Raw genomic sequence first — 26,017 nt, 5'->3', positions numbered from 1 at the left:
TAGGACAGTATAACAACGCCCACGGAGGATTTATTCAACCAATACAATGTCTCAAATGTTTCCCCGGCGATCTAGATAGGAGTTAGCCAATCAAATAGGCCTACAATATATACCTGTATTTTGTGTTAGTTCAGGTTTCTCATCTTTGAATAAATTTTTTAACACAGTTGATATTCTGTTTAAAAGTCAGCCTACTGTTACTCACTGTACGTTCAAAGATATCCCAGAGAAACAAGTTTTAAAAAGTGTAGCCTACCATTTTATCTTATTTCATCGTCATGATTTATTTCTTGTAGGATTTCTCATACTATACAAACAATTCATAGAACATTGATTCTACATTGATAAGACACAAAATAAAGACTAACGTCAAAATTGGTACCATATGAAGAGAACAGAAGTGCCGGACAACACCATTTTGTTACATGTATAGTACCTTTTATTTCTGTTTATTTTAAATCTGTATTTTGAAGTTAACTATACAGCAATATAGACTGGATGTACAAAACATTAGGAATACCTGCTTTTTCCATGACATACTGTAGACTGCACTGTTAGTTAAGGGCTTGTAAGTAAGCATTTCATGGTAAGGTCTACACTTGTTGTATTCGGCGCATGTGACAAATAAAGTTTGATTTGATTTGAATCCAGGTGACAGCTATGATCACTTATTGATGTCACTTGTTAAATCCACTTCAAAATCAGTGTAGATGAAGGGGAGGAGACAGGTTAAAGGATTTTCTTTGTTTGTGTGCCATTCAGGCGATGGGCAAGACAAAAGATTTAAGTGCCTTTGAACAGGGTAGGATAGAAGGTGCCGGTTTGCATGTGTCAAGAACTGCAACGCTGATGGGTTTTTATCACACTCAACAGTTTCCAGTGTGTATCAATAATGGTCCACCACCCAAAAGACATCCAGCCAACTTGACAACTGTGGCCAGCATCCCTGTGGAGGGGCTTTCAACACCTCGTAGAGTCCATGCCCTGATGAACTGAGGCTGTTGCGAGGGCAAAAGAGGGTGTAACTCAATATTAGGAATGTGTTCTTAATGTTTTGTACACTCAGGGGTACATGTGTAATGTATTCATCTGTGGTGTTTTCCTGACATCATAGGGAAACTGGTTAGGTCACAGTCAGGATAAACCCAGAGCCCTGCCCATTTAAACACAAAGATTTCTAACATACCAACCTCACCCTTTATTAAGCAATTTGACTGTGCATTCTATTCTGCTATATGAATGATTACTGTGACCATATCCATTTTCGGTAGTGCAAAGCTGTAGACAACAATACATTAGACAACTGATTAACAAAAGGACTGGATGAGTATATTCTGTAGCACCATAGACTGGTCTATGACACCAGGTCAATCTATCCTGAAATATCTATGTCCTTTCTGCGTCCCTGCGATCATCAGTATCAGCGAAATGAACAAAATATATCTGATGTTATGTCAAATACAGTGTCAAATAAACATTACAGTGTGCTACTTAGTATGATACATCTTATATTATGTACAATGGAATGTCAAAATGGGATTATTTAATACAATGTCAAATATATACATTCAAATGTAAAAACAACATATTTGCAATTGGATGAGTCTGTGGAGTCCTGAGAAAGGTTGCTTTTCCTACCTCATTATCCTGACATACATCACTCTAGTGTGGGAAAGTGAACACAATAGACTCCCCTGCTGGTCTAAAGAAGCCACTGTGATATTTCAGAAATGTCCCATTTCATGAAACCGTTGCTCATTGCAGTGCAGGAAGACAGGACTTCAGTGCTTCCAAATACCTTGCACAAATGCCAGTGTAGCTACAGTGTAATGATGAAGTTATTTTGAGGGAAGAAATATATAGTACACAAATGTACATCATCTACATAATCCATAGTGTCCATTTTAGCAACTGGGTACTGAACCCCGGTCTCCTGAATGTCACAAGACTGTGTTAGCCCAACGGAAGTCTGTAGGTCTCAGGCAATGTTAGTCATCATAGGAGGATGGTTCACTGAACCATCCAGCAGCCATAATGTCCCTTGGCTCCAAAAAGAGTCTCTTCCATTCATTTTAGTCTGGTCCACAGACTCATGGCTTTTCATCTCCACTTACTAGTCTCCCCCTCTGTTACCAGCTGTCTAAAAAAAGTATATATAAGTGTATATATTTTTTAAGGCTGGTCTTCCCCTCTCAGGGCTGTGCCCCGCTGAAGGTGGCTATGGGCAGGCAGAGGAGGGAGCAGAAGGTGGGGTGGAGTGGCTGGATCTGGGCGGACAGGCCCTGATCTAACCTCCAGTCTGTAGAGCTGTCAGGCTTGTAGCATACAGATACTTCACACCTGGGAGAGAAGGAGGGAGGGAAAGAGACACTGTGGTCAGAGTGTGTGTGTGTGTGTGTGTGTGTGTGTGTGTGGACGTGTTTAACTTTACTTGTGGAGACTGTGTTGATGTGTTTAACTAAGAATAGTAAAACAAAAATGTGACCAACTGGGGACATTTTGTTGGTCCCCAAAAGGTCAAATGCTATTTCTAGGGGTTTAGGGTTAGGATTAGGAGCTAGGGTTAGTTTTAGGATTAGGAGCTAGGGTTAGGTTTAGGGTACAGGTTAGGTGTTAGGGAAAATAGGATTTTGAATGGGACTGAATTGTGTGTCCCCACAAGGTTAATTGTACAAGAGTGTGTGTGTGTGTGTGTGTGTGTATATATATATATATATGCCTGTACCTGGTGACACCCTGGAAGATCTTCTTCTCATCCTGGTCCAGACACACAGCGAAGGTGGTGTTACCAGTCCCACTGACCTGCACCTTGTCCACCTTCACCTCAGTAATGCTCAGTTGCTGTCAAGTAGAAACTGACCATTAGAAGCAATACAAGTATATTATGGGACTCCAAGGGTTGTTTTTCCAGACACAGACTAAGCATAGTCCTGAATCAAAAACACGATCAAAGGATAATCTCCAGTGAAAGAGTTTAGGACTAGGTTAATCTGTGTTTGGGAAACCAGCCCTAAGGACATATAGAAAATTATTAATTAGTGGCATTAATGCTATATTTGTCTGAGCTACAGGATGCAGTGTGTCATATTAATGTAAGATCAAGTGAACAGTGAACAGGAAAAGGGTTGGACAATAAAAATCCCAAAATCAAGTGAAAGTCGTGCTCTGTTAAAGTAGAAACTGAGACGTGTCTGTGAAAGTGTACATTGGGTTTTTTATCGGGTTGATCTAGAAAGAATCTCGTTCTCGGGGTACGAGAGATGTTGCTACAGACCTCTTTATGGAGTCCTTATAGAGCACAGTGGTTTATGTAAAGTTGTTGATGTATGCAAGTCACACCGACTCGATCTGACATCATCCTGCTCACCTGATTGTAGCCCTTCTTAGATTTGTTTGAGTTTTGCCTTTTCAGTACTTCTGTCATCGTCAACTGCAAGCACTCCATCTTTGAATCTAAACCGTGGGGGAAGGAAGGGATCAAAACATGATGTCTGCGTTTCTGAAACAAACTTTCAAACCTAACTGATTTGGCTGCTCTCTAAAAAGCCCAAAAATGTCCAACTCATGAATGAACCCAGAACTTTATTTTACTGTAGTTTATTTTATTGCTGTAGTTATATCACCTAGTTCCTCTGGATTCTTGCAGGCTTTGGTCAGGTTGATGGAGGTGCAAACTTTGTCTTTCTTCGTCCATTGACTTCTCCCACTGATAACCACCTGAGAGAGAAAAAGAAGGAGAGAGATACATCAGAAATGCATCAGGCAAAGATCATGATGATTCATTATGCAGTTGACACGTCAGTATGTTTCTAGAATGATGAACAGCTGCTGAACACCACCTTACCGTGTTGTAAACCACCTCTAACATCAGAGGGACTGCCTCCCGATCGCCATCGATCCCAAACCTCTTGCTTGCGGCACCTACAAAGGACAAACACAGAGCTTCCCTATTAGGATACAGCCATAGAGCTGAACATGATGATGAAGATGAATAATCAATCATTGATGATGATGAATACGAAGAATGATGATTTATACATTCAGTGTCACTTTGTTTTTTAATAAGCAAAAAGCAGTGGAAGAGATTCAGTCATGTAGCATAGAAGAAACGACATGGAGGAACAAATGAGACAAATTGATTCTCTGAATCATAGATTGAAACAGCAGATGTTCCCAGAGCCATAATCCACCCAGACCTCGGACTCCCGGCTGAAGTCAAGATGCATTTTTTCGAATTGGAAAATCTTAACTGTCTGTTGTTTATTATGGGATGGTTGCTAGGAGACGGGGCTGAGGTAGATGTACGTACCCATAGCCTTGATGGCTCGTGTCCCTGCGGTGTGGCCCAGCTCTAGGGAGTGAATGAAAACCTCTGTCCTCCTCTCGCCTCCAGCTAACGTCATCTACAACCCCAAGGACATCAAACAGTCAACACACACATTTATAACATGGAGGTTGAGTCTAGGAGATGTGTGTGTGTGAGTGAGAGAGAAAGAGAGAGAAAAGAGAATCCAGGCCTCACCTCAGCTTGGTAGAGCTGCATCAGTGCAGGCCTGGTGGCATGGCGACAGTAGTACAGCACCAGGTCAGCCAGGATGGGCAGACGATCCTCATAGGAACTATCATACAACTCGGACTCTATCTTAGAGGTTTGCTGCAAGACACAGTGAACACCATTGACTGTGCGTGAGACAACACATCATTCTTTCACCGTATTCATCATTTTATATGTCACACAAAATGTGGTCTTACCTGACCCACCACGTTGGCTGGTAGACTGAGCAGGCTCAAGGTGTTGCGTTCGTACCAGGGGTCCAGCATACCAATGAAACGGGCTATGTCGTTAGTGCTGTCTTCTGTGCCAAGAATGTTGAGCTCCTAGACGAACAATATGTCAGTCTCTCTTCATTTTAGATGCGGTAGTAATAGTATTGTATGGCCACAGAAACATTGCCTGACGACTCATCCTGAATTTAATTCCACTGCTCTATCGCAGGGTTTGCCAAACTCGGTCCTGAGGGAAACGGTCTCCTAAACAGCTATCAATCCATTATCTAGAGTTGAGGTTAAGCTTTAGAGCTGATGTTTCTTATGGTGCACCAGAAACTAACATGGTTTGGGTCCATCTCATCAGGAAGTGAATTGAAGTTCAATTTATAAATTTATAAAAAACGTAAATACTATAAATCAAATTTCAATTATCTCCCCAATTGACTTTAATTGAAATAGAATTAACCCCAACCCTGATAGGGCCACTTAAAAAGAGCCACTATACTATAAACCTGATAGGGCCACTTAAAAAAAGCCACTATACTATAAGAGTTGTACTCACTATACAGGATGTACTTCCTCTCCGTGGGCTAGATGACTGGCCTCCGGGGCTAGGGCACCTGGGACTGGGGCACCTCACAACACCGTCCCTCTTCACAGGCACAAAGAAGAACTGCAGCCGGAAGGCTCTGCTGAGGCTCGGGCAAACTTTCTCTCTCTGGCGAAGGTTACTATAGGCCCTCGCCACCTTGCCCGCCACGTGGTCGGCCCCGAACACTACCACCCTCAGGGTGGTGGCATTACTGTTACCCTCCTCGTCACTGCTCAGGATGGGCCTCCGGCGGAAGCACACGTGCTTGAGGGCCTGGGGGGTACAGGGGGTCTGGAACAAGGAGTCTGGGCTGCGTAGGTGCACCTGCTGCGGGAGGGAATTGGAGCGCTTTGAACGAACAGGGACAAAGTCCTTAGCATCTGGGCTGCCGAGGCTCTTGGCTCTGGTCAGGGACTGCGTCTTTGTCTTGAAGAAACGGGAGAAGTGCTGGCTCCGACGAGCCGAAGCTTTGGTTGACTTGCCAGACGATGGGCTCCGTTCCACAGGGGAGGTGCTGGAGTTGGAAGTGGCGTCCTCAGGGTCTTCGTAGAAGTCGCTGTCGATGCCGGAAGTGACTGAGAGAATGGAGGGGGTGTAGGATTCGGACAAGTTGGAGTACATGGAGTCTTTAGAGGCAGTGGAGAGGGAGGAGACAGTGGAGAAGGTAGAGGCTCGGTGGTCCACGCTCCAGCCGTTGTCTCCGACATGTCTACGTACAAACTCCTTCTCTCCCTCTTCCTTCTCCCCCTCTTCCTCCTCCAGGTCGAACTCTGCACCTTCCTCCCCCTCCTCATCTTCAACATCACCCTGACCACTGGAGGTCTGGAAGCCGGTTAGGTCATGCTCGTTCTCCAGAATGGTGTTGAGGATGTCTGAAAATCACAAGGACACAGTCTATCAGTTGCATGTACTGTAAAGCACCGTCTACAAATGAATGTGTCACAATCCAAGTTGAAACCATCAAAAAGAAAGGAAAGTCAACCTAGGTAGGAGAAACCTAGAGAGGAACCAGACTCAAGGGGGATCCCATGACAAGCCATTTCATGAGAGACTGAAGAGCAAAGTCCTTTACCAAAGTTGTCCTTGTCCCAGTGAAACATGTAGCACTTGGCTGTGGGCAGTGGTAGAGTTTGCAGCATTCCTAAAGACAGAGTAAATACAACGAAACAACATTTACACATATTGTATGGAATTTTTTCCCCAGTAGCCTCATTTTGCCAAATCAATACACTGGTTAGGCTCCGCCCTCTCACCATCAGACTTCCTGACATTGGACGCTGGTACGCCCATCCTCTCCCTCAGCCTCTCCAGGCCCTGCGTCACATGATCACGGCCTTTCGCCGGGTCGTCCATGGCAGCGGCCATCTCCAGGACGTCGGTTACCATGGAGAAGATCTCCACCAGCACTTCTAGACTCTTGACCTGTGGCGAGAGAGTCACGTTGTGTTACTGTACAGAAGATCGGTACTAACAAACTATCAAACTACTAACCAATGATTTTGACCATGATGGGTAAAAACTAACAGATTACACATCCCATTAAGACTAACAAAATCTTAGCTAAAATCACAATTTCTATCGGTATCTCTATAGCGCTCCAGTGGTATATTGTGTTGTCCAGTACCTGCAGGGCTTTGTGGATGCTAGCCAGGGGGTACTTGGTGCCCAGGGTAGCCTGGTAGGCATGTTTGACCAGGGTGATATATGTCTCTCTCTGGGACCGTTGAATACTACTCAGCTGGTCTGCTACAGACAGGAACTCAGGAGGCACCTCACTAGGGTTCATCAACAGAACCGTCCTATAGGGATGAGATGACATAGGGTTGACATGGTGGAAACACAGGGGTGATAGGAGGTCTGCGCTCTAAAAAGTCATTCTTATTATTCCTTTGTTACAGGAATTGTAGAACAGGAAGATACAAATGCCTTTGTCTCTCGGCACACATGCAAAGACGTGTATATAAATACACACCCAGTTACACGGAAACAGAACAAGGGGAACGCTAACAGAAGAAAACCCCACATGAGAGTGAAAAGGAAGTAGTGATATATCGGGCAGGGAAGGGGTGGGGAGAACCAATAACTTAAGTGGAGTTCCAGACGTGTGGTTTACATGTGCATGACAAAAATGCACAGTCATTTATAATAATCTGTAGTAAAATATAGCAGTTAAACTGTTGACAACCTACATTGTTTTTGAGCGATGTTTTGAGGTGGCCAGGCCTTGCTCTTCTCTCACCAGTCTGTGATAGGATATGCCTGTGAAATGAACACACGCTGAATAAGTTGATTGTTCTTTGCACACTAAAGTATTGTATTGCACACAATTATATAATAATTTGATCTCACAACATCACAAAATAGTGATGCCCATTCACACCACTGCAAGCTCATTCATTCATTCATTCATTGGCCTGCACCTGACGTGACTTTCTCAGATTTCAGTCTTATTTTTAATTTTATCTGTCATTATCCTCTTCCAGGTAGTTGACAGGATGTTATAGTTCTGCTTTTTTTCTTTTGTGATTTGAAATATCACACATCCGCTTTCAAGAACAGGCTACCACAGAACCGTAAAGCATTATCAATGGCACATGTTTGAGCAGACATGTTTACCTAACTTGACTATTAACTTACCTAAGCTCTAAGAGCTTTCCACACCTAGATTGTGCAACATTTGCCCATTATTCTTCACAAAATTCTTCAAGCTCTATCAAATTGGTTGTTGCTCATTGCTAGACAACCATTTTCAGGTATTGCCATATATTTTCAAGTAGATTTAAGTCATAACTGTAACTCGGCCACTCAGAAAAAATGTCTTCACTGTCTTCTTGGTAAGCAACTCCAGTGTAGATTTGGCCTTGTGTTTTAGGTTATTGTCCTGCTGAAAGGTGAATTAATCTCCCAGTGACTGGTGGAAAGCAGACTGAACCAGGTTTTCCTCTAGGATTTTGCCTGTTCTTAGCTCCATTCCATTTCTTTTTATCCTGAAAAACTCCCCAGTCCTTAACGATTACAAGTATACCCATAACATGACGCAGCCACCACTATGCTTGAAAATATGGAGACTGGTACTCAGTAATGTGCAGGGTTGGGTAGGTTACTTTCTAAATGCAATCCGTTACAAGTTACCTGTCCAAAATTGTAATCAGTAAAGTAATCAGTAATTACCCAAACTCAGTAACGTAATCTGATTACATTCCGTTACTTTTAGATTACTTTCCCCTTAAGAGACATTAGAAGAAGACAAAAATGTATGTTACCAATTGAACAACATCTATTGCAGGATAAATCAATGTTAAAGTTTACGGCACTGGTCTAAGGCACTGCATCACATTGCTAGCTGTGCCACTAGATATCCTGGTTTAAGTCCAGGCTCTGTCGCAACCGGCTGTGACCGGGAGACCCATGGGGCGGCGCACAATTGGCCCAGCGTCGTCCGGGTTAGGGGAGGGTTATGCCGACAGGGATGTTCTTGTACCATCGCGCTCTAGCTACTCCTGTGGCGGGGCGGGCGCAATGCACGCTCACACGGTCGCCAGGTGTAGGTGTTCCTCCGCTTCTGGGTTAAGCGGGCATTGTGTCAAGAAGCAGTGCGGCTTGGCTGGGTTGTGTTTTGGAGGACGCACGGCTCTAGACCTTCGCCTCTCCCGAGTCCATACGGGAGTTGCAGCGATGAGACAAGACTGTAACTACCAATTGGATACCACGAAATTGGGGAGAAAAAGGGGGTAAAAATAAATTAAATAAAAAGTTTACATAGCTGGCAATATATGGATGTTAAATGTTACTTTATGGGTTGATTCTTCTTCTACAAACCCATCGCTTTCTACTACATATAATACAATTAAATGATATCCAGTCATTCCAATAAATGTTATACTCCTTGATCTTAAAGAGTAGGACTTGGAAATATGGAAGTATAGATTAGCAAAATAATTTTACCTGAGCAATTTTACCTCAAAACTAACAACTTATTTGCCAGCCCTACTCTGTTGTTTATGATTTTGTTGTCATGGAGGACTGATTGGGCTCATTGATTCAAGGTGAAAAATAAATGCTACGCTCATGGAATGGCATGCTTTGCCAAGAGTGTGCAAAGCTGTCATCAAGGCAAAGGGTGGCTACTTTGAAGAATCTAAAATATATTTTGAACACTTTTTTGGTTAGTACATGATTCCTTGTGTGTTATTTCATAGTTTTGATGTCTTCACTATTATTCTACAATGTAGAAAATAGTCAAAATAAAGAACAACCCTTGAATGAGTAGGTGTGTCCAAACATTTATATATAATTTATAAGCCCAAAAATGGATGTAGCAACTACAGATTGCCCCCTTTAAGTCTGTCAAAACTGTGTGAGTTTGAGCATGTGTCCATTAGGCCTATGGATTTATTTGTTTTTTTTATCAGCATGAATTAGATTGAGCAATAAAAGCCACACTTTTATTCCATAGTCTTGGATCCGCACTATGCAGCTGTTGCAAGAGTGCATTTTTCACTGTCTGTCCACTGGTTTCAAAAACAATGATTGATAGGCAGCTTAACCTTCTTGTATTCAACCATTATTGGGTTCAAAAACACATTTAGATTTGTGAACAACCATCCACAACAACCACAATCCGTATGGTGCAAATAGCTAAATGAGAGAGCAGCAGTATGATTCACATCAATGCGCTATGTAGATATCAATAATAAATGATATCCCCGTATCGCCGTAGACTACACCACTGCTGTCACCCTTACCTTCAAGCGTTTATTCAAGTTTGCTGATCTTGGATGCCGACAGCAGTCGCACCATTCAAAGACACTGCTTGGACTGTAGCCTACAAAAGCCTATTCCTGTTCTTTCCCCACGATCCATTAAACACATTTGGTGTGTCATCATAGTGGTCTCTGACTTGTGGTCAGACTCACTCAGGTGGAACAAACAGAAATGTTCCCCTTTTTTCAATGCTGATTTGAATGTCATTGAATGAACAGAGAAGTGTCAAATATTTTTTCCGCAAACATCCATTTCGAATTTAAAAGTAATCCTTGAAGTAACCAACTAGTTTTTTAAATGTATCTGCAATCTGATTACAATATTTTTGCTGGTAACGTAACGGATTACAGTTAGCGTTTTTGTAATCCCTTACATGTAACAGATTACATAATCCGTTACTCCCAACCCTGGTAATGTGTTGTATTGGATTTTCCCCAAACATGACACTTTGTATTCAGGACAAAAAGTGAATTGCTTTGCCACATTTTTGCAGTATTACTTTTGAGTCACTAGGGGTCAGTCACTGATCATGGTTGACAGAGCCACAGTACATGACATGGGGTTTATTCATTATGGAAACTGTTTACCGTTTAAGAATCAAATGGAATCAACCAGAGCAAACTGAACGAAACTGGGAGGGACCCATCTGAATTTGTCCAATAGAAACTCTTGTCTGCGTTTTCTGTGTTTGGAGTAAAGAGTTTATTGCGAAACGTTTTGCAGAATCGGCGTAATGATTACACCCCTCAGCGACTATGGCTCGGACCATTGAGAGAGAAGGCAACATAGGCACTTGTTGCCTCACAAAAAAAGGAAGGCTGTTTTACACATGTCCGTTTTTGACCTCATATTAATTCACAGTCCACATCATGCTCATCAATGAAGTAAATGAATGGTTCAAAACCCCCATAGAAGCATGGATAGATAGAAAACTAAGAGTATCCTACGTCTTTCCATGTTTACCTGGGGCCTTGAGTTCCTGGTGTAAGGTGGAGAGCAGTCCTTTACACACGCTGCAGTAAGGCTCTGGCCAAGTCAGGAAACAGCCAAACACCTCACAGGCCTCCTCCAGCAGCTCCGTGGCAGGGGGACAGAAGGGGGTCTGCAACCAGAAAAACACCTAGTTACAGGTAACTAAGGTTGGGATTCTCATGTTTGATTTGTTTATTGATTGATTGATTGCTGTTACCTGTAACAGAGTGGAGGAGAACATGATAGCGAGGGGAGCCACTAGCTCATACTGGCACTGATCCTGGACCTGCACACACATACAGAGACCCAAAAGTTCATTCACATATCCACGCTTTACAGTTTCAGTTCTCAATTCCCACCACAAGACGGCATACTGCTCCTAATCACATACTGTAGATCAGACTAAAATCCCACCTACATTCTGTAGAGACTTGGGGTCATCATGACATGTGACCATAAGAATCTAGGTCATAGCAGCATCCTAAGTAGAGGAGTTATGATAGAACTCTGCCCTTTCAGTAATGACACTTTGACCCCTCACCTCTCTGGTCTTGCTGAGGATCTGCTGCAGGAGGATGAGGAAGTTCTCTGGGTCTCTCTTCACCAATTCCTCCAGACTCCAGCGGTTCAACGACTGGCCTGCCGAGCACATCAGGACTGAAACACACACGCACGTCACATCACGTTACACACACGTCACATCACATCAGAGGGAACATGCCACATTGTGTAACATGTTTATGAAACTAGAACATGCAGCTTCCCTGAAGGGTACACAGTGTACTTCAAACAAATGAATAACATAATTTCAACACAGTATACGGCAACAAGGTGCCTCCTGAAAATGTGATGTAGAAAACCACAGTGTGTAGGTGTATGATATCTGACACAGTTGGTGCTGCTACGCTTTACTACACTAACCTGATCCTACACCCTCACACTACCTCATCATGCTTCCAGGCGCACTGCGGTCTATGCCACCACGGTCTCTCTCTCTCTCTCTCTCTCTCTCTCTCTCTCTCTCTCTCTGTGTGTGTGTGTGTGTGTGTGTGTGTGTGTGTGTGTGTGTGTGTGTGTGTGCACAACTTCCTCCACAGCCATAGTGTCAACGTTGATACTTCCTCTAGCCCGTAGTGACACTTCTCTGACAGTGTTCAACAACAACAGACTCACTAGGCCGACTGGGCTTCAGATATACCTGTCACAACGAACAGTTGTGGTGCTCAGAAGTTGAGAAAGAACAACAATTTGCTGTCAGTGTGGTCTGACTGATGACTGATGACTGATGACTGATGAAGATTTTCTTGTGGAGGGGTTAACGTGTTGCTGGACACTTGAAACGTCTCTATTTGATATCATGTCGACTTTCTGTAACACCACACTTAGAAAATGTTCCTGCAGTTTGGATCAATACTATGACATGAACTACATGCAACAGGCCTGCTTTCCATATCATGTGAACAACCATAGTACGCCTTTCTTATTAAGAAATAAAGGACTGAATGTCTCAAATGAAATACACTGGGAATCAAATTCCCTGAGAATGAAAACTAAGTCACCAACGAAGAGATGAAATACACCCGCCCGTGTCCGACCCTGTTCAGCCCAGACGAGGCTTACCGTTCCAGGGTTGTGGTGCCGTGGGGCTGGGTCTGAGCCCATCCAGACATCGGTCCAGAGCATGCTGGATCCGGTCCTCAGTACATGACGTGTGCTGCATGTCTTCTCACGACCTGGACTAGAAGAGAGGGATAAGAGGATAAACATCACACCTCTCTCCATTCATCCCTCTCTTTCCCGTGAAAGCATATTAGACTTATCAGATCAAAGAAGTAAACACGGGTCCAGTTTTGCATCTTGGTATACATCGCAGGGGACGTATGAAAATGCCCTCATGAGTTCCGTGGAAAAGCCACAGGACAGGAGGGGATTTCAGGGGGATGGAGAGAAAAGATAAACAAACTGTTATTCTCTCTTCCTGCCCTTCTTATAGTTTATTATATTTCTATGGCCCTTCATAGGCATCGCCCTCATCTGTGTTCCTGGGAATCATATAGAGACAATAGGATATGGGACTTCCTGGTATTAGGACGCACAACAGGGGCATGTTCAGTAGAAACCAAACGATTTGAACACGTTTTGAAACAGAGAACATGAACTGGTATATTATACAATCACATTTTTCGGCTTCAAAATGTTTCTGTTTCACGCCTGTTTCGACCCAGGTGTTAGGCTCTATGGCTGGGCTTTGTTTCAGTCGTGTTATAATTGTGTTGTATCTCCTGTTATGCATGACAGGATGAGGGTGTTGTTTTATTAACGAGCAATTTCACTCACAATCACGGGAGTTTCATGTTTCTGTAATCCAGTCTCTGCATCAACGTAATAAGATCCAATAACAGTCACATTAATAAATGTACATTATACCCTCAAAACTACTGGAGGCTGATGAATTTGCTGTCTATTACTATAATAACTAGCAATAATTTGTTAATAATTGTGTAATTTGACTAAAATGTCTAATTGTTTTTCACAACAATCTTGACTGCAGATTGATCAACAGCCTGACGTTTTTTGGTCATGACTTCATGATACAATCTGCAGATGTCTCAAGAAAGGCCTGTAAAAATGAGTGTTGTTGTCATTGGAGTGTTGTTGACCAGCTACAGTAATGTATGATACTGGACATTCACAATAGAAGCAGCTATTGTATTAGCCTGAGTGCCAATCTGTTTGTGCCATCATGCCCCAACCTCGTATCACTCATTGTCATACCTTTGTCCTGACAATGAGAGCAGCAGGAGTTGGCAAGAGCACAAACAGATCTGGGACCAGGCTACTAGTGTATGAATTGACTGTACAAATTCTAAGATTCCAATACAGGGACATATCCAAAGGTACTGTCTTAGGCAGCAGCAGCACTACGTATTGTCCTTTCTTGCCCCACTGGGGAACTTTACCATGGGTTAGAGCCCAGGGCTGGGGTTTCCAAAGTGGACAGTGCAGCTTCCCTTGTTGAGTGAAAACAAACGTCTTTCATTAGACAAGACACTTCAATCCCTCCCACCAACTAGTGTTTGTATCCAATAACAGACTCAAAAACTCCCCATCGAGACAGAGAAATCCCCTATATCCCACATGTGATTGATAATGTGTGCCAGATAGCACCGTGCTGCATATGAATCTGTACCTATGAATGACTCACACAAATGCACAAAAGGTCAGAGGAGTGATTAGCGGTAATATCTCACCAACGTACGGTGAATGAAAAACCCACCAGACACCTGCTCTGAGGGAACTTACACTGATTCTGACCAACCAAGGCTCGTCTACGAGTGTTCCTCACTGGCCTTATGTTGATACAGAGATAAAGCTGAAACATAAAAACAGACTCTAAGTCAAAACAAGCACTACCTCATTTGAAGCATTTTAAAACCAGGAGCAGGTTTCATTTGAAATCGAGGGGTTACCCCCGGCTCCAGAAGCTAACAGGCGGGGCGCCCCCGCCATTTAAGGCCCCTAAGGAACCATGAGAGGAAGAGCATGTGAACAAAGGCCAGGGGGTCAGAGTAATTAAACCATTATTTCCAGCACCACTACTGTTAACAACAATATGGTGAACCCTGAAAATAACAATAGAAGTTACATAAACAACACTTCCATACAGCCTTGTTCTCAGACCCCGTCGCCCACGCTAAAGGTGTATCATATCCCCAGAAGTGTTATAGCCTGGTCTGAGATCTGTTTGGTCTGTCTTACCATTGTTTGGGTTGACAATGACCATAGGATTTGGCAGGACAACACAAACAGGTCTGAGATCAGGCAAGATGTGTTATGAGTGGCACGGTCAGTAGGTGTAGGAAAGTTACTGTTTGATACTAACCGGTAAATGACCCACCGGTCATTGTGGAACTATACTGCGTTGGACACAGGCCAGGTGGAATGGGAAGGAACTAATAAGTCATATAGGTTCTGATGGCTGTATCCAGCCTAGGGTCAGATGTTGACTCTGGGTATAATAAAGCAACTCTTATGATCTCATTTACAGTAGGACATTCAGAGTGAGTCATCCACTGCCATATAATGGCTGACTGTAGGTTGTTAACTTATTTAAATGATTATGTAGTGGTATGAATGCATTAAGTATGGCTCATGAATGTGTAATGAAGTCAAACAAAGTGCTAGCAACATGTTCTAAACATCAGTGACTGTTCGGTGTATTTCACACTGTCAGTGTAACAATAGCATAGATTAACAGGCTGTTCTAGAACATTATATTCCGGTATTGAATTATTCTGTTTACATGGCAACTACTGAAAATATATGAAACTGTGGGTTTTCACAAGAGGATGTATGAATGTCCTTTCAAACGTCAACAAGGTCACTTCCACATTTTCAGCTGTTGCAACAGAGGTTAATAAGGAAAGCTGACTAAAAGTCACATGTCTGTCTCTAGGTGCCATGTCCCCGGTCTCTCCTTTGTCCTTCACATCACATATCATTTTGAAGTACCCTACACTATTAGAAAAAAAGGTGCTATACAGAACCTAAAAATGTTTCTTCGGCTGTCCCCATGGGAGAGCCCTTTGAAGAACCCTTTTTGGTTCTTGGTAGAATCCTTTTGGGTTCCATCTAGAACCCTACATGGAACCAAAAAAGGTTCTACCTGGATTCAAAAAGGGTTCTACCTGGATCCAAAAAGGGTTCTCCTATGGGGACAGCCGGAGAAGCTTTTGGGAACCCTTTTTTCCTAAGAGTGTAGCATCTGGACGTTTTCAACTAATCCCTGATTTCAGCCCAAGGTGCTAGCATGACACACCCAATCTCATTCAATTAATCAATTAGAATCAGTTAGATCAACTGATCAATACAAACAACTGGCTCCCAGTTTAAACGAAAATACTTTGTGGATTGGATTGCCACAATCAAGCCAACAACTGAGTCATACTGAGTCTGACCGAACATAACCTGACTATTTAGTCTTATTGTCAGCAGATTTATAGGTCAAGCCTGAACGTGACTCAATCCTGGTGGAGCACCCTTGCACACAGCTGCAGATGTGGCATGATGAAGGCCCTCAAGTAATCTCAAGTCAACAGTAACAAGATCTTCAGTTTGACGCTAGCCGGGTTGCCAGATATGTGTATGCTTTGGGCAAGCAAATCTGGCAACCAGGGTAGCTTCCCACTCTGCCTGTACCCTCCATAGATATCTTATTAAATGACTATGTGTAATTCTATGGTACCCTACCCTCAAAAACAGTGTTATAGCCATGACAAGGAGCAACAGATCTGGCAACCTGGTTAGCCTTCTTTCTTCTCTGCCTCTACAATGCTCTACCCTGAGACATAGTGTGAGACTCTTCCTTCTTCCCGTCTTTCCTTTCCTCTTCCTTTTGCCCAGCCTGATCACATTTCCAACAGCTTCCAAACAGGAAGATCGCTCCCCAGCCCTGGAAGGGAAGCAGGTGCCTGTCCATTGTTGTGGTGTGATCAGCCTCTCAGATAGACTCCCACAGACAAGGGAGGAGGTGGTGGAGGGGGGGGTCGTCTCATTGTAATTTAATTGATAGTCCCATATCCCCATCCAATCTTCCTCTGTTGGGTTTAAAACACTGATGTCCCCCTCCTCTCCTCGTATCACCTTACCCTCCGTTCTTTCACGCAACCGGACTAGTGCATGAGCACCAGCCTCTTATGGTTTTAGGATATAACAAAAGTTGAACAATAATACGATAATGCTCTGCTGTAAATTGCTTCCTCTTTTGTTCAATGCAACTACCGGCGAGCGGGTGTCTTTCGCACGTACAGGCCCAACCAGGTACAGTGGGATGCAGTGGCAGGGTATCGATGATGGTAAAGTTAATTCGGCTCCATGGTGGAAGCATAGAAGCTGCCACATCTGCAGTTACTGAACACTTACAGTTGAAGTCGGATGTTTACATACACTTAGGTTGGAGTCCTTAAACTCGTTTTTCAAACACATGACAAATTTCTTGTTAACAAACTATAGTTTTGGCAAGTTGGTTAGGACATCTACTTTGTGGATGACACAAGTAATCTTTACAACAATTGTTTACAGACAGATTATTTCACTTATAATTCACTGTATCACAATTCCAGTGAGTCAGAAGTTTACATACACTAAGTTGACTGTGCCTTTAAACAGCTTGGAGAATTCCAGAAAATGATGTCATGGCTTTAGAAGCTTCTGATAGGCTAATTGACATCATTTGAGTCAATTGGAGGTGTACCTGTGGATGTTTTTCAAGGCCTACCTTCAAACTCAGTGCCTCTTTTCTTGACATCATGGGAAAATCAAATGAAATCAGGCAAGACCTCAGAATAATATGTGGAGGTCTACAAAATAATTGTAGACTTCCACAAGTCTGGTTCATCCTTGGGAGCAATTTCCAAACACCTGAAGGTACCACGTTCATCTGTACAAACAATAGTACGCAAGTATAAACACATGCAGCCGTCATACCGCTCAAGAAGGAGACACCCTCTGTCTCCGAGAGATGAATGTACTTTGGTGCGAAAAGTGAAAATCAAGCCTAGAACAACAACAAAGGACCTTGTGAATATGCTGGAGGAAACAGGTACAAAAGTATCTATATCCACAGTCAAACGAGTCCTATATCGACATAACCTGGAAGGCCGCTCAGCAAGGAAGAAGCCACTGCTCCAAAACCGCCATAAAAAAAGCCAGACTATCTTTTGCAACTGCACATGGGGACAAAGATTGTACTTTTTGGAGAAATGTCCTCTGGTCTGATGAAACAAAAATAGAACTGTTTGGCCATAATAACCATTGTTATGTTTGGAGGAAAAAGGGGGTGGCTTGCAAGCCGAAGAACACCATCCCAACCGTTGAGCATGGGGGTGGAAGCATCATGTTGTGGGGGTGCTTTGCTGTAGGAGGGACTGGTGCACGTCGCAAAATAGATGGCATCATGAGGGAGGAAAATTATGTGGATATATTGAAGCAACATCTCAAGACATCAGTCAGGAAGTTAAAGCTTGGTCGCAAATGGGTCTTCCAAATGGACAATGACCCCAAGCGTACTTCCAAAGTTTTGGCAAAATGGCTTAAGGACAACAAAGTCAAGGTATTGGAGTGGCCATTACAATGTCCTGACCTCAATCCTATAGAAAATTTGTGGGCAGAACTGAAAAGGCGTGTGCGAGCAAGGAGGCCTACAAACCTGACTCAGTTACACAGCTCTGTCAGGAGGAATGGGCCAAAATTCATCCAATTTATTGTGGGAAGCTTGTGGAAGGCTACCCGAAACGTTTCACCCAAGTTAAACCCTTTAAAGGCAATGCTACCAAATAGTAATTGATTGTTTGTAAACTTCTGACCCACTGGGAATGTGATGAAAGAAATAAAAGCTGAAATAAATCATTCTACTATTATTCTGACATTTCACATTCTTAACATAAAGTGGTGATTCTAACTGACCTAAGACAGGGAATTCTTACTAGGATTAAATGTCAAGAATTGTGAAAACTGAGTTTAAATGTATTTGGCTAAGGTGTATGTAAACTTCCGACTTCAACTGAATCTGACGAAAAATATTTTTCCGCATTACAGTCTGCGGTGTGGTCCTTAGTGTACACATATTTTATGATCAGATTCAGGACACATTTAGTCAAGTGACAACAGATCCACAAGGTGGATAGGAGTTAGAACAACAGTGTTATTATACACAGACTTTGATCCTCACGTCCCCAGTAAAGGTATTATTAGAGGGAGTGGACAATTATGCAAATATGGTCTGAATTGCATTATGGACTACGAGCCAGATTTGATATAAGACATATAAGACCAAACCTCCACACTGTGTTTTATACTGTATATACACTGCTCAAAAAAATAAAGGGAACACTTAAACAACACAATGTAACTCCAAGTCAATCACACTTCTGTGAAATCAAACTGTCCACTTAGGAAGCAACACTGATTGACAATAAATTTCACATGCTGTTGTGCAAATGGAATAGACAACAGGTGAAAATTATAGGCAATTAGCAAGACACCCCCAATAAAGGAGTGATTCTGCAGGTGGGGACCAAAGACCACTTCTCAGTTCCTATGCTTCCTGGCTGATGTTTTGGTCACTTTTGAATGCTGGCGGTGCTTTCACTCTAGTGGTAGCATGAGACGGAGTCTACAGCCCACACAAGTGGCTCAGGTAGTGCAGCTCATCCAGGATGGCACATCAATGCGAGCTGTGGCAAGAAGGTTTACTGTGTCTGTCAGTGTAGTGTCCAGAGCATGGAGGCGCTACCAGAAGACAGGCCAGTACATCAGGAGACCTGGAGGAGGCCGTAGGAGGGCAACAACCCAGCAGCAGGACCGCTACCTCCGCCTTTGTGCAAGGAGGAGCAGGAGAAGCACTGCCAGAGCCCTGCAAAATGACCTCCAGCAGGCCACAAATGTGCATGTGTCTGCTCAAACGGTCAGAAACAGACTCCATGAGGGTGGTATGAGGGCCCGACGTCCACAGGTGGGGGTTGTGCTTACAGCCCAACACCGTGCAGAACGTTTGGCATTTGCCAGAGAACACCAAGATTGGCAAATTCGCCACTGGCGCCCTGTGCTCTTCACAGATGAAAGCAGGTTCACACTGAGCACGTGACAGACGTGACAGAGTCTGGAGACGCCATGGAGAACGTTCTGCTGCCTGCAACATCCTCCAGCATGACCGGTTTGGCGGTGGGTCAGTCATGGTGTAGGGTGGCATTTCTTTGGGGGGCCGCACAGCCCTCCATGTGCTCGCCAGAGGTAGCCTGACTGCCATTAGGTACCGAGATGAGATCCTCAGACCCCTTGTGAGACCATATGCTGGTGCGGTTGGCCCTGGGTACCTCCTAATGCAAGACAATGCTAGACCTCATGTGGCTGGAGTGTGTCAGCAGTTCCTGCAAGAGGAAGGCATTGATGCTATGGACTGGCCCGCCCATTCCCCAGACCTGAATCCAATTGAGAACATCTGGGACATCATGTCTCGCTCCATCCACCAACGCCACGTTGCACCACAGACTGTCCAGGAGTTGGCGGATGCTTTAGTCCAGGTCTGGGAGGAGATCCCTCAGGAGACCATCCGCCACCTCATCAGGAGCATGCCCAGGTGTTGTAGGGAGGTCATACAGGCACGTGGAGGCCACACACACTACTGAGCCTCATTTTGACTTGTTTTAAGGACATTACATCAAAGTTGGATCAGCCTGTAGTGTGGTTTTCCACTTTAATTTTGAGTGTGACTCCAAATCCAGACCTCCATGGGTTGATAAATTGGATTTCCATTGATTATTTTTGTGTGATTTTGTTGTCAGCACATTCAACTATGTAAAGAAACAAGTATTTAATAAGATTATTTATTTCATTCAGATCTAGGATGTGTTGTTTAAGTGTTCCCTTTATTTTTTTGAGCAGTATATATATATATATATATATATATATATATATATATATATATATATATATATATATATATATATATACACACATTTATAACTAAACTGGCAGTTAGAATATCGTGAGCATATGATAAGTAAATAAGGAAAACCAGTCAGGTGTATAATATTTGACTGCTCAAACCCAAGCATTAGTGTATAATGTGCAATGTTGATATAGTACATGCAATGTGAAAGACCTGGGGCCGTGTTCAGGTGACATTCCGATAGAAATATGTTTAACAAAATATGTAGAACAAACATGCCTCTCTGACATGTAGAATAAGGAATCGTGTCAGCTCGATTCACTACATTTCTATCTGCAACGTTCCACGTTTGCCTACTGAACGCACCCCTGGGTGAGTGAGGTGTATGTCATGTGGGAAAGTTCTGAGTGTGTGTCGAAAAACGTAGATTTTGGAGATAGGTAAGACTGGTTTAGAGGTAAACAGGAAGAGAGGTTGTGTGAATCATACTGTATGGCGTTTTGATGTGAGCGCTAACTAAACGATCTTGTCTGCTAAAAATGGGTGTTGCCGCTTTCACTAGTGCTTGGAGATAGATATAGAGAGGTATGTGACTTCCAATAACATGCTGAAGAGTGGCAGTTAGCATAACGGTTAAGAGCGTTGAGCCAGTAACCGGAAGGTTTCTGGTTTGAATCCCTGAGCTGACTAGGTGGGAAAAAAATTGGTTGATGTGACCTTGAGCATGGCTCTTAACCATAATTGCTCCTGTAGGTTGCTCTGGGTCTGATAAATTACTTTGGTTAACAGTTTGCTAGTGTTATAAATATTCTCAGTGCTCACAATAGACTGAAACCTAAAACGGAAACACACTTGCACATCAAGAGCAGGTTGCTAGAAAGTGCATTTGGAGATATGAAATAAAGTGTTCTGTTTCATTCTGCCTTCACCAAAAAAAGGTGAATCCACGCTGATGATTGGGATATGGATTAAGTAGTTAATTGTGTAATATTACTATAATTCTTTGATAAACTGAAACACCCAACTGCATAAGCCATTTCTCAATATTTTACTAATCTCTGAGCAAAACACCGAGTATAAATATGCATGACTGTGACAGACTTCAATTTTTTTTCTCATCAATCTACACATAATACACCATAATGACAAAGCGAAAACTGTTTTTTTTTACATTTTTGCAAATGTATTAAAAATAAAAAACAGAAATACTTTATTTACATAAGTATTCAGACCCTTTGCCATAAGACTCAGAATTGAACTCAGGTGCATCCTGTTTCCATTGATCGTTCTTGAGATGTTTCTACAACTTGATTGGAGTCCACCTGTGGTAAATTCAATTGATTGGACATTATTTGGAAAGGCACACACCTGTTTATATAAGGTTCCACAGTTGACAATGCAAGTCATAGCAGAAACCAAGCCATGAGGTCGAAGGAATTGTCCGTAGAACTCCGAAACAGGATTGTGTTGAGGCACAGATCTGGGGAAGGGCACCAAAAAATGTTTGCAGCATTGAAGGTCCCCAAGAACACAGTGGCCTCCATCATTCTCAAATGGAAGAAGTTTGGAACCACCAGGACTCTTCCTAAAGCTGGCCGCCCGGCCAAACTCAGCAATTGGTCAGAGAGGTGACCAAGACCCCGACTGTCAGTCCGACCGAACTCCAGAGTTCCTCTGTGGAGAAGGGAGAACTTTCTAAAAGGGCAACCATCTCTGCAGCCCTCCACCAATCAGGCATTATGGTAGAGACGCCAGATAGAAGCCACTCCTCAGTAAAAAGCACAAGACAGCCCGCTTGGAGTTTGCCAAAAGGCACCTAAAGGACTCTCAGACCTTGAGAAACAAGATTCTCTCGTCTGACGAAACCAAGATTGAACTCTTTGGCCTGAATGCCAAGCGTCACGTCTGGAGGAAACCTGGCACCATCCCTACAGTGAAGCATGGTGGTGGCAGCATCATGCTGTGGGGATGTTTTTCAGCTGCAGGGACTGGGAGACTAGTCAGGATTGAGGAAAATATGAATGGAGCAAAGTACAGTGATCCTTTATGAAAACCTGCTCCAGAGCGCTCGAGACATCAGACTGGGGGCGAAGGTTCACCTTCCAACAGGACAATGACTCTAAGCACACAGCCAAGACAATGCAGGAGTAGCTTCGGGACAAGTCTCAATGTCCTTGAGTGGCCCAGCCAGAGCCCGAACTTGAACCCGACCGAACTACTCTGGAAAGACCTGAAAATAGCTGTGCACCAACTCTCCCCATCCAACCCGACAGAGCTTGAGAGGATCTGCAGAGAAGAATGTGAGAAACTCCAAAGATACAGGTGTGCCAAGCATGTAGTATCATACCCAAGAAGACTTGAAGCTGTAACCACTGCCAAAGGTGCTTCAACAAGGTACTGAGTAAAGGGTCTGAATACTTATACAAATGTAATATGAGTTTGCACAAAAATCTATAAACCTGTTTTTGCTTTGTCATTATGGGATATTGGTGTGGAGATTGATGAGGGGAAAAAAAGCAATTCAATCGACTTTAGAATAAGCCTGTAACGTAACAAAATGTGGAAAAAGTCAAGGGGTCTGAGTACTTTGCGAATGCACTCTATATCTTCAGATTACTGTAAGTGGTGCATCAATCAACACACAGTTCTACTGTAAGTGACAGGTGGGGTATTAGAGTATTATAACTGTGGTCCTCTGTGGCTTGGTTGGTAGATCACGGCGTTTGCAACGCCAGGATTGAAGGAACGATTCCCGGGAACACTCGTATGAAGAATGTACGCATGCTCGACTAAGTTGATTTGGATAAAAGCATCTGCTAAATGGTATAATAACTGTTTGCGTGCATACTGTATCCATGCAACCAACACATACTTCCTCATTGTGTATTAGAATCATGACAGTACAATCACAGGGTGTCTAAAAATAAAGTTCCCAAAATGCTGCTTGGTGGGGGTCTGCAAGTTTACTTCCTTGTGTGTCAGTGACATCATTTTCACAGCCTTCCCATCAGTGTAACAGCATCTACCACAAACTGATAAACAGTTTAATAAGCCCAGTTGGGTTTAGAGGTGTTGTTTCTGATAGTCACCACATTTTAATCGATTCATTTGTGGAATTTGTATGTACAATCACTATCAGTTTAATGGATGACGACCTCAACTAACCAGAATACCCCATCACCAGAACTTTAACTATTCTTCTTACGATTTCTTTATTTTATTTAACCTTTATTTAAACTAGGCAAGTCAGTTAAGAACAAATTCTTATTTACAATGACGGCCTACACCGGCCAAACTCTAACCCGGACGACACGGGGCCAATTGTGCGCCGCCTTATAGGACTCCCAATCACGGCCGGTTGTGATACAGCCTGGAATCAAACCAGGGTCTGTAGTGATGCCTCTAGAGATGCAGTGCCTTTGACCGCTGCACCACTCGAGAGCCCCATAATACTGTCTCAATACCCTTTTCTTACACCCCTGGACCAACCGCCAGCCACAAACTCAGAAACACAAGCATTGAAGCAATGATATGACACTTGGGCATTGATTATGTTTATTCGATTGGCTAGTCTAGTCCCAGGATTAGTGCACAAATGTTCCCTTCTCAGATGTATGGAACCAGTATTTTCTCAGTTTGCAGTTGTGGGCACAATGGCAACTAGAGATTTTCAACAATAACGCATCATCCACAGATGAAGACAACTGACAATACTAACTCATATCCAAGGTCAAATGTCTACATTTGAATATAATGTCATTTTGAATGTCTGGAGTCAGACACTTGAGTACTTTTCAAATTGTCCAGATGTTATATTTCTGAAACTTTTCTATTGTCTATTATACTGGATTTAGGCTCCAGTAATTTAGCGTGGGTGAGTTTGGACCTCTTGGCAGTTGCTCGACCCGGGTTTGAGTTCCAGTCGGGGCTATCCCCTCCACCAAATTCCCCTTAACCCTCAACCTTCTGGCCCGAAGCCCAGCGCACATCGACTGTGCCACAAAAGCATGCTCATACATTGTGAAAAGACAATAGCCTGGTAGGCTTACAACCACAGATAGCCCACTAATCATCCATACTGCTTACCTTCTGTTATCGTTCAGTAACATCCATAGCCTTTTGGCGTTAGTTTGTGTGAAAGCACCTCAGGTCCAATGACTCCAATCCCACTGCCATTCATTCACAAGAGAGAAGAGGGGGAGCGCAGATGAGCCACATCCTTTACTAGTGCTGTGTATGGCTCCAGAGAAACAACAGCTGTAGACTACCACCAGTCACAGTAGCTGCAGTAGTAGTGGTGGAGATATAGACCCTGCACACGCAGAGGGCTTGTGTCAAACAGGAAGTGAATAAGAGAGGTGCATGTAAGCACAATGAGGAAGGCAGAGTGTGAGGTGTCTGTTGGCCTTCCTAAAGGAAGTAATTTGTCTCATTTGTTTGTTTCCCTGCTATTTTCATGAATAAAGACGTGTTTCATTGTTTTGAACGTTGGGCTTTGATCTTTCAATCTTTAGTTTCGACTGGCTGGGTCATTGATTTTATAGGATTGACCCTATTTATTACTAATCCCAATAGTATTTTTCCCTGTCTTTGCAAAGGTAGTTTTCACCTATCTCTACCTGATACACTTGAGAGAAAATACACTTGAGAGTTTGTCCAAGTTCAAGTTTACTCACATGACAGAGGACAATTGAACTCTGAATTGTGTGACGAATACTAAAAGGATACTAATAGAAAAAAACAAGTACTTGTAGTCTTACACTGACTTCCTAAAGGTTAATATCTACATAACAACACGCCTATATTGAAATGAAAAATGGATCTGGGCTCATTGGGACAGCCACTGTTCCAGGTCCAATTCAGCAGTTCTGTAATTTTCTCTTCCCACTGTTTTCTTCTCGCTCAGGGCAGCACTATTATTCTCCCTACTTCCCCTGAAGCCACTTTGACTGTGATTTGCATTTCATGTGTTACGGTAAATCCCCCCTCTCTCTCTGAGAGGGAACAGGACCCAAGGCATTAGCTAAAAACAATGGCAGTAAATAAACAGTAAATTCATGAGGTTCACAATGAAGGGGAACGTGAGTATTTCCTGTATTGCTCTGGGCTTGCGATGGATTACTTTATTCCTATCATATTTTTTTTATATAGGCCCTACTCTGGAAGTCTGAAGTCTATGATTACTATAATAGCTCTAGAAAGGTCAAAAGGTGAAAATGATATCATTTCAACTGACTTTAAATGTGCATTTGAGTTATTGGGAGAAGAGGCTCAGTCTAATAATAAAGATGGTTCTCCATTTGCGGTTCAACCAGTGAAGGCCACTATTGCACAGATGCCATCATGCCAATGAGATTGAATAGACCCCACAAAGTACAGTAGCCAGCCAACCTTCAACAACAGTGGTGAAACACTGCCACCTCTTGTTATGAAGTCATTAGACTACAGCAGTGGTGAGGACATAGATCTGG

General features: G+C 43.1%; 1 protein-coding gene across 2 annotated transcripts; it reads right to left on the bottom strand.

The window, feature by feature from the left end:
- Positions 1 to 1,174: 1,174 nt before the first annotated feature.
- LOC115147202 (phosphoinositide 3-kinase regulatory subunit 5) lies at positions 1,175 to 24,908 on the bottom strand. Of its 2 annotated transcripts, XM_029689285.1 has the most exons (19): positions 24,633 to 24,908; positions 14,402 to 14,471; positions 12,719 to 12,836; positions 11,640 to 11,755; positions 11,316 to 11,384; positions 11,090 to 11,228; positions 7,552 to 7,621; positions 6,987 to 7,161; positions 6,616 to 6,784; positions 6,435 to 6,503; positions 5,333 to 6,234; positions 4,753 to 4,878; positions 4,523 to 4,654; positions 4,310 to 4,403; positions 3,845 to 3,921; positions 3,624 to 3,717; positions 3,368 to 3,453; positions 2,726 to 2,841; positions 1,175 to 2,340 (listed from the first exon to the last, which is right to left on the bottom strand). In XM_029689285.1, the coding sequence occupies exons 3-19, from the start codon at positions 12,816 to 12,818 to the stop codon at positions 2,193 to 2,195; spliced, it is 2,682 nt and encodes an 893-aa protein (XP_029545145.1). In that variant the 5' UTR covers positions 12,819 to 12,836; positions 14,402 to 14,471; positions 24,633 to 24,908; the 3' UTR covers positions 1,175 to 2,192. The 2 variants fall into 2 exon arrangements, with proteins under 2 accessions (XP_029545145.1, XP_029545144.1); XM_029689284.1 differs by lacking the exon at positions 14,402 to 14,471.
- Positions 24,909 to 26,017: the final 1,109 nt, after the last annotated feature.

Source organism: Salmo trutta, chromosome 14 (genome assembly GCF_901001165.1).
Source record: "Salmo trutta chromosome 14, fSalTru1.1, whole genome shotgun sequence".
Taxonomy (NCBI): Eukaryota; Metazoa; Chordata; class Actinopteri; order Salmoniformes; family Salmonidae; genus Salmo; species Salmo trutta.
This window is presented reverse-complemented; position numbering and strand designations above follow the sequence as displayed.

Coding starts and splice junctions, on each gene's coding strand:
- LOC115147202 (XM_029689285.1), bottom strand. CDS start 12,818: ATGCAGCACACGTCATGTACTGAGGACCGGATCCAGCATGCTCTGGAC. Junction 11,229..11,315: donor TCTCCTCCACTCTGTTACAG/GTAACAGCAATC, acceptor TTCTGGTTGCAG/ACCCCCTTCTGTCCCCCTGC. Junction 4,879..5,332: donor GAGGAAGTACATCCTGTATA/GTGAGTACAACT, acceptor TTGTTCGTCTAG/GAGCTCAACATTCTTGGCAC.